Source organism: Megalops cyprinoides, chromosome 13 (genome assembly GCF_013368585.1).
Source record: "Megalops cyprinoides isolate fMegCyp1 chromosome 13, fMegCyp1.pri, whole genome shotgun sequence".
NCBI lineage: Eukaryota > Metazoa > Chordata > Actinopteri > Elopiformes > Megalopidae > Megalops > Megalops cyprinoides.
Window position 1 is genome coordinate 23331602 of NC_050595.1, and position 9484 is coordinate 23341085.

Below are 9484 nucleotides of genomic sequence, written 5' to 3' on the forward strand. Positions count from 1 at the left end.
TTTGCTTCTGTCCTGATATTCATACACATTAGTCTTCTTCAGTTAATGATCTACAAACATAAGCATCTCATGTGCTCTGAAAGAAGCCTGTTTTAGGCAGGAGAGGAAAAAACACCTCTCTGCTCATGCTCTATGGGTTAATATCAAGGCCGATATGAATAATTAAATATCTGAGTCAGATGAGCTATCTGAGAAAGCCCCAGGGGCCGTAACCATTAGACCAGGAGGGCCTGCATCGATACAGGCCCGACACTGCTGAGCCCAGAGCAGAGGCCTTCAAGGACGAACCGGAGACCACAAAGACCCAAACGCCCAGCCAGGGTCCACAGGCTCCGCCCCTTTCCCATCTGTCTGTCAAAGAGACGGGGGTGAGGTCTTAGAAATGTACTCTTGGATAAGGCCGCTGAACAATGCCTTCTCTCCATTCCCTCCTCAACAAGCACAATCAGACTGCCTTTGGATGGACATCAATCTAAATTATCATGTCATTTTTGTGCATTAACAGTACAATGGGAGAGTAATAAGATCAATTATTTAGAGACCATTCTTTTTGAACTCAAGGTGCTTGAAATACAGGACTGTAAACAGCACATTGGAATTAAGTGGGAAAAAAACATCCATTTTAGCCAGCAACACAAATATTAGCTCAACTTATCCAAATTGTCTACATTTTTTGTTCAGTGTATACTACCATAGAAAACTGGTGGTTCAAAGTTTCAAGAGAGGAAATGACTCTATGAGTTTAATTGGCGAACAAAGTTGTTTGGATGTTCTGCTCATTGTGAAGGATTTTCAGTTTGTGCGGTGCGACACTGTATCTACTGGCTAATCCACACAGAGGTGTCTAAGAATAAGACTGCAGAGGAAGTTACGGTAAACGCGATTTAAGGAACTACAGTACACAACCTGCATTTCTACCAGATCAGCACTGTTTGGTCTACAGCGGCTGGTGAAAATCCACACTTCCACACACAACAGAACACCACCACTACTCAACATTCACATTGGGCTTTCTGTTTAGTACAAAAAGGCAAGTCACAGAAGTGGAAATAAACCGGTCAATCATGAGCTGGCTAATGGCACAGAGAGACGTTCTCAGAGAGATAATTTGTCATTGCCTTTTGATAATTTAATTTCAATGCCCAATATCAGTGCCCTGATTGACCCTGATTGAGGACAGAGTCACACATTTCACATTTGGAACATTTTGTGGTCCAGGGTTTGACACGTTAAGTCTGACTGCTTGGGCCACAAATAGATGAGACCCCATCAGGGTGTACCAATACGGCCATCACAGAGATCTGCATTCAAGGTTTGGTGCTTTGCATGTTTTTAAAATGCCATCACGTGGTTAAGTGTGCTTGACACAGCAGCAAAGGGATGAAATTAGATGATATGCTATCCTTACCCCCTGCTGATGTCACCATATAAATCTCAGTTTTCATAGTAGGGGCTTTAGCATACAAACACAGTGCACGCCTAGATGACGACCACACACTATTGACTCACGTCTGACGTACCCTATGTTCCAAGAGCTCGCAAACAAACTGATGAGGCCATTGTCTCACTCCTCAGACGAGTGTTGCTTAACTACCAGAGCCTTTACAGTGAGAGAAGCGCATTCAAAATTTTTATCAACAAAACTTCATTGGCATTATGCATGTAAGTAACTCTATTTGATTAAATCAGCACTAAATGACAGCTCTATTTGACACAATTCCTTGACTCATATTCAGCTTAAGCAGAATCCCGCAGTGTGTTTCGTGTTCCTGATATCAATTCCAGCTTGGGTTTACTTCCAGTCTCCCCAAATGACCTTGTACCTTGTATGCTGCTTCAAACCATTAGTGATTGCACCATGGTGGGAGAATCAAAAGTTTATAATTAATACACTGGTAGCAGACATAATAATACCTTAAATAACAAAGTACACACCAGCTAGTAGAGGCCTTACTGGAAGCACATGCCTTTCCACAATGCGTTGCATTGTTCTAGACTAAAAAGTTTAACTGATTATGTAATAAACCAATTAAAACAAATCCATCAGTGGAAAAAAATTCAACCAAAATATACATTTTTATTTTTTTTTACCATTGCTGTATAGAATACAGCACACAAACACAGATTCTGCTACCAGTCGCATCTACAGAAGGTACCCAAAGAGCACCGGCCACAAAAACAAGACCACAACAAACAAGTTCCTCTGACACATTAAAAACTAATTACATCAAATTTTCAAAACAAAAGAAATCCTGACAGACAAAAACCTAACCATCTAACATGACACTATATGGCAATGAACTACTACCCATACAAATGTAGCTTTGAATAGTGTGGATAAATTCGAGCATAAAAATCAGCCTGTGAAGGAAGAGGAATACTAGTAGGGCTTGCAGCATCGTGTCAGAACCTGGGTGGCAGACATACCTTGTCATACTGCGTGAGTGCACCCCACTCTCTTCTCTGCATCCAGAGCTCTCTGCGATACCCACTTCCCCCACATTCTACTGCTTCCACATTATCCGTGCATTTACACGCTCTCCCTATCCTGCTCTCACCGCCATCTTCCAGAGGAGACACTGCCTCCAGCCAAGGTTCTGATTCCAGAGTGAGGGAGAGAGGGAGGGAGAGAGAGTGAGGGGGGAGAGAGGGAGGGAGAGAGAGAGAGAGAGAGAGGGAGAGAGAGAGAGAGGGGGAGAGAGAGAGAGAGAGAGACTGAGATTGAAAGAGGGAGAGAGTGAGAGAGAGAGGGAGAGCGGGAGAGCGGGAGAGCGGGAGAGAGAGCGAGGGACAGCCAGAGAGAGAGAGGTAGAGAGAGTGAGGTAGAGGGAGGGAGAGAGAGTGGGAGAGAAAGAGGGACGCTCCTTTGTTTATCAGAAGAGCTCTCCTGCTCTGATCTGGACAGCCAGGCTGCCCCTCAGCCCACCAGAGAGAAACCCAAGCCTCCCAGCGCTCAAGCGAGGCACCGCGGGAGGGGCGGTGACACTCCCAGTCGCCTGGAGGGTGACCTCAGAGGCTGATTTCACTTGTACGGCACCAGATGGCCTAAGCTCCATTCTACCAGATTAGTACAGTGTTCCCTTTCTGTCCCTGGCTGGAGCTGCAGCACAGAGCCGTCTCACACCGCTGTACTCCTCCTGCCAGTGTGACAGGCCGGCACTGTGGACCTGTGTCTGTGCGCCTCTGTCTCCCCACTGTCATCCACTCTTTCAGATGCGTGGTCGTTTATACAGCAGTGCACGGCTACGATTCAGCTATCCACCCCGTTTAATGCAGCCTCTTCTCCCTATGTGGGAAATGTTCACGCATCTGAAATAATGCTCAGCATTCAGGACACTGTACTTGCTATGGGCTGGTAATTTGTCAATATATGGAGTTTTTTTTAGCTCTTTTTTGGGGGAGACGACGCCACTGAATATTTCATATAATATTAAAAAAAACTACATACAAATTGCCCAGTTATTCACCCACTATTTTTTTTCAGCCAGATTCATTTTGCAATCTTGGGCAAATCAAATTGGCAATTTCAGCATCAAATCATCACCCAAACATGAAGCTGGCTGGCAAATCTGAAATACGGAGGGCATTTCTTATAATTCTTCACATGCCCTCACGGAATGACAGTCGAGCTGAACAGTCGAGTTGTATTAGAGGGAGGACAGCGCTATTCTCAAATGGAGCATTCCACCTGGGTCCAATGCAGATATAGTACAGTCAGTCAAACTGTGACTGTGGTAGTGTACAGCACTACACGAGACTGACGTTTCGGTTCTTGCTTCTATTTTTAAGCCCAAAGGCCCCCCGCCACCAATTCTTGACTTCCTGAACCCTTTCAGAGGCGCAGATGCGCCTCTGATCACGGCTTGCAGTGACATCCGAAAACCACAGGTTTAAAAAGGCACTAACCCCACTGTACCGCTAACATCCCCATTCTGATTCAGAGCTGCTGTGGTGACAGCAGAGACACTGAACACAAACGCAGGCAGTCTCATTTAATGTGAAACAGGCAACTGGAGAGGAAAAGTAGCCGAGACGTCAGGAGAGTGTGGATGACCTCAACGGCAGTAGCTTCTCAAATTGCCCTCCCAAATTTCCAGTGAAGGTCAAGAACAAAAAGCGTCTGTTACAAGTGAAGCCAGACAGCCAACTTCTCTGTTTCATCGTTCCCTTTGAAAAAGCACCGTGACTTTTAAGAAACCCTAACCCTAACTTAAGAAAGGTGAAAGTGTATGAACTATATAACCACAGTGCCATGAACCAATAAAGCTGCAACTATGTCTTTTTAATTGTTGACAGGAGTACTAGGAGGAATATCAATGGTTTGATTATAGTAGTGTGACTAAATATAATAAAAAAAAAACGTGCTTTGACTTTTGACATTTGGTGCCTGTCATGGCTTCCTTTCCTTTTCGCAAACATGTTGTAAGTGTGTCATAATAGAGCTTTATTGTGTGCCAAATGTATTCTTTAACCTTAAGCTACATGAAGCAATGAAGCAACTTACGCATAATTTTTATTGCTCACAACAAAGTTGTACCTAAACTGTGTCATGTAACAGAATCTAGAATTAGTTCATATTCAACTGTTGGACCGGGTGGGGGGGGGATATATGAGGATATATGAGCTATTGATATATATATATATTGAGTTTTATGAAGGTTTGTACAAGCAGTCAAATAGTTACTAACATGTCAAGTCAAAGTGTCCACATTAAATTGTATTAGTTGGGTAGCTAGCTAAACATAGCTGTACAAAGAGAGATGTTTTGCTGTTTGCAGTTTTGGCAAGCTAGCTAGCTAGTTCAGTGATTAAAATAACTGGTAGCTAATTCACTAGCTAACTTTTTTACTTCAGTTTTATTTGTGAAAACTGTTGTAGCCTAATAATTCAATCAGTGCAAAATAAATTATTTTAAAAACCAATACTACATAAAGAGTAATATCAGATTAAATTATGTATATGATATAAACTAAATGTAACTGAACATTCAGTGCAATTCAAATCACATTTGAATTGTTGGTGAATTGCTTTTTGTAACAGTAAAGCTGTGTTTTATAATGTCACACAGGGGCGTTTATCGCTATTGAAAAGATCAGGGGCTGAGTCAAGTTTGCCTGGGGCTTGTCTTTTTTTGAAGGGAGATCGGCATCAGTAGGTTGGGGAGGTTATATCTACCTTTATAATAAATAAATATTATCACACCTTCGGACGCTGCAAGTCAAGTTCCACTCTGTTACAGTCTGTCTGTTGTTTTGCTATAAACACCTCTTTTTCAGGGCGAAAATATTCGGAGCTAGACTTAAAATATTCGGGGCTATAGCCCCAAATGATTGGACCAAACAACGCCACTGACGTCACATATAACTTTTGTAAGCCTATACAATTTTAGCCGCATGTAAGGTGTTTCATATGACATCAACCTTAGATTTTGGACTGTGTGCACACCAGCACGTATGTGTGTGTGTGTACTTGTGTATTCTTAATGCATGTGAGCAGGTCTGACCACCGTACCACATGAAAAAAGATAAGCTAAGGTACCTCACAATTAACTAACATAATATCTACTAATGAGGCAATACATATAATATATAGCTATCCCCTTCAGAACCAATAAAAATATTAACAATTTTCCAAAGGCAAGAAAAGTTGCCCAGAACGAACATGTTTTCCCAGCACAAATTACCACTATACATGTAGAGACAAAATTTAGGGGACACTAACATTCACAATATTACCCTTTACTTACTGCATACTCATAAATGACACTGCTCCCCAAAGCATTTAAAACAATGCTATCTATCACACTTTTGTCTTGAAGGAAATCTTCACAGATGTATTCCTATCAAATACAATATGTGGCTTTAGAGACATTCAGACTAATAGCATTCTCTTTTTTAGTTACAAGGAGTCAAAACTAAAGTCGAAACTTCACCTTTTGTAACACTGCTCTAATGACATATGATCTCTTTTTTGGAAACCTTATTTGAAATCAAAGTAAAGCCAATCTACTGGTCACTGCAACTTATTAACCGGATTTCCTTTTTTTATTTGGTCCTCGTTGTTTCTGGTGTTACAGTATGGCAAGACATTTATTGGACCAAAGTACAAAGTCTACCTTAGACTAAATGCAAAGATCTTTCAATGCAAACTTCAATACCAAAAAAAAAAACAACAACAATTTCATAATATGGCCGAGATGTGGTGCAAGTCCCAGATTGCTTAGAGATTATTACAAGAGCTGCACAGACAGGGCAAAACCATTTCTAACCTTTTTGATGTTGCTCCATGACTGCTTCTGTGTCACTGCTGACCTCGCTGATTCCCACCGACCAGTACATGCTTCACCCGGTGGGCTGAACAAAATCGAGGCAGCGTGTCTTAGGCTGAGAGGGCAGTCATTGGTGCTGGGTGGCACAGCGACCTGGGAAGGGAGAAGAGGGAAAAGCTGCTGAAATGGATGCAGAGAAGTATGTCTCTGGCAAACAGTAATCAGTAAATCAGATCATCACAAAGCAATCACCTTTGACTTTCACTGACTGATACCGTTTGACAGCCCGTTGTAAAGATGGCCACTGCATGATTTGCACAATGCTGTGGGCCAGCTTGACCCTAAATAGCACAAAGGAGACCCCACACTTGTGAAAAGTAAGTGGCCACAACTACAAAAAGAACCACGTCATTTGTGAAGACAAACTGATTATTATGAATAAACAAGATGAGAATTGCCATGTATATCTGGATCAGAGGCACAATGCAGCTTTACACCAAAAAAGCAAGCGCCATGCTAACAGTCTTAATTCTTCTACCGTCATCTTCAGAGTGATGTGGACACGCCTGTGGATTTTGGTTACCCATACTGATTAGCCTGCGTAAGATCCTGTATCCGTCATCAGGTTCAATTCACTACAATGATTTTAATCTCAAATATCGAGTTGCAACTGAGGCGAGCGGTGCTAAAGCTTTACCATGTGTAAACAGCGTGGTTCCAAGTGAATAGTCACACTTGTACCAAATCTGTTATTCAAGTAACCGGCAGACATTACTCACTTCTTCCTGGACAAGAATATCATTGGGTACAACTGTAACAACCTAAAGGCGGTTTTTAGCTGGCCCAAATTTAAAACTTTCTGAACATCACACAGATATCACTCTCTAGTTATTATAAGCGTCGGAATTCGCCACGTTCTGTTTTCAAACTCAGTATTGCAGCGTCCCCAAGAAGCAAAAGCCCTCCGCATGCAATCACCCTACCTGCTGTTTACATTCCTTTCATTCGGTGGTTTCGCTAAGAAGTTCAACAAAAGCATAATCGATTGACAAAATTACACATTTTTACATACTGTCTGAAACAACGTCATCATTTTAATCAAGAACTGACATGTTTGTTTCAACGTGGTGATGCTATGCAATTAGAATATATATTTATAATCTTAATCTTATACTAAACCAACAATAGCGACTTAAACGTATATTAACAACCTGAAAGGAGCTTGTGGAAGGAACTGTGGACATCTTAAATAAACGCCATGTGCATAATAACATGTAGGCTATTAACACCACTCAAACTATTGACAAGTGACAACTTGTAAATATTGATCGCAAACAACACTTACACACACAAAACAAATTCCGAAATGATCAATAATCCATTCAATAGCCTATAGTCACATGTATCCGACATAAACGAAGTTGTGTTCCTGAGTACTCGCATTGAGTGTACCAGATTTAATGACGAGTCTAAAACCGAAAGGGGAGTCCGATTGCTAGTTCGTGCGTTTTTCACATGAGGTGGTCAATAAGTCGAAAACAACAAGGAATTTGACTTACCTCATACTTTTGTGGTAGTCTACTGTGTGACTAGCAACATACTACAGGAGATCCATAGCCAACTATCATAGTTAAAAACAGGGCACGTTTATTCCACAATCCACCCAGTTTGAGTCGAGGAGGACTGTCGAGCTGGAGGGAAACATTTACTGGAGGCGAGGAGTTGAGCTACTTCCTCAATCCTCAAAACCACAACAGAACACACTGCAGTTACAGAAGCCTAGTCAATGGCTGCATTACGACAGAAACGTTTTGTTTTCCATCATTAACACCCGGACATCCAGAGACGTTGCGATAGGCCTAACGGTAGTTAGATAAACTGAATTTATGGAATCATAATATTTGTCATGTCACATTATAAAGACCGAAACGCTGTATTAGTGCAAGTCATCAAGAACCCAGATTAAGTTCTGATTTAGGGTATTTAACAACGATCATTTGATGAGATTGGAAAAAAAGCGGAACCCAAATCTAAATTTTACTTTACCTAAATTAACTTTGCGAAACTAATAATGACGGCCAGCATTCCTTGCCTCGTTGTACGTCATCATGCACTTGGCAGGTCTCACCTGGATGACTGGTTGCCAGCTTCCAAAAAGATCCCCCTGGTGTTTAATTCTACACTCTTAATCCATGGCTCTACCTCATCCTTTCCACTTTTCTTCAAGGTTACTGAGGCGTGATAATCCCTCCGTCAGAGAAATATTATTTAGTATACTCTCACAGAAATTTTAAAATTTCTAACACAGATTTGCATCTGTAACCTTTCAACCGGGCCTTTGTTACAGCACCTCTGCGTTTCCCCACGTATCCCAGGTGTTCTTTACCAGCTACACTGTATAGGAAATTTTCTCACAGATTACCAAAACCAAATTCTGAGGAACCTGACAGGTTCATTTCTATGCAGAATTTAGACCATTTCAGGCAATAGCTGTTACAGCCAAAGAGTCTCATTTTTAAAAAGTGTGATTATACAATAAAATGCATGACTCTGTGGAGCTAAAGATGCACAATAACTGTACCTAATGACTTTATCCTGTCTCCCATTTGCAAAGAAATTTGATCTGTAAATGCAATAAGGGTTAATGTATTAGCCGAGGGAATGCCATTAGCCAAATTGAATGAAGGCAAAGTGTGGTTGTGGTTTTGATCCAGAGCAACAACCTTCTCACTTGTGTGTTGAATTTTTAATGTTATGAAAACAAAGGTGCAGAAATGTCTTATAAGACCACCAAAGGAAAGAGGTACATGCAAAAATTCACCAATTAATGTACAGAAAATGAGTTCCATGTATGTTTCCCCAGATCTTTTTTTCCTCTATATTGATATTAGGGCTTTTTACTTGGCTAGCAATGCACACATACTTCACCTGCTGTAAGTTAACAAAGCAAAGAATCATGGATAGAGTGAACCATGTGTGAAGATTTTTTACTCATTACAGATCAACAGATAATGGGGTATGGTTGATAGCCAATGTTTAATAATAGCTACACCTTGAATAAATGTTACACATATTCTCTCTTCTCTTGACTTTCCATGTCTGTGACCTAAGTTCAATTTATGTCTTGCACTCAGAAAGGCAGAGAGCAAGACAACAGGATTTTTTTGGTTTGTTATGTTTTTGAGGAATCATACTGGCTAAACTGGTACTGCAGGC

The 9484-nt window shown here is 41.2% G+C and overlaps 1 protein-coding gene across 2 annotated transcripts in view; it reads right to left on the reverse strand.

Moving 5' to 3' along the window:
- The window catches only part of lrrk1 (leucine-rich repeat kinase 1), a 40831-nt gene extending 32834 nt beyond the window's left edge, over window positions 1-7997 (reverse strand). Inside the window, exons 1-2 of one of the 2 annotated variants that reach the window (XM_036543710.1) lie at window positions 7828-7997; window positions 6269-6421 (exon numbers count right to left, since the gene is read on the reverse strand). In XM_036543710.1, the coding sequence (XP_036399603.1) occupies window positions 6269-6338 (70 nt within the window). In that variant the 5' untranslated portion in view covers window positions 6339-6421; window positions 7828-7997. Of the gene's footprint in view, window positions 1-2427; window positions 2566-6268; window positions 6422-7827 lie in introns of those variants that run through there. The other variant, XM_036543711.1, reaches the window with a different exon arrangement.
- Window positions 7998-9484: the final 1487 nt, after the last annotated feature.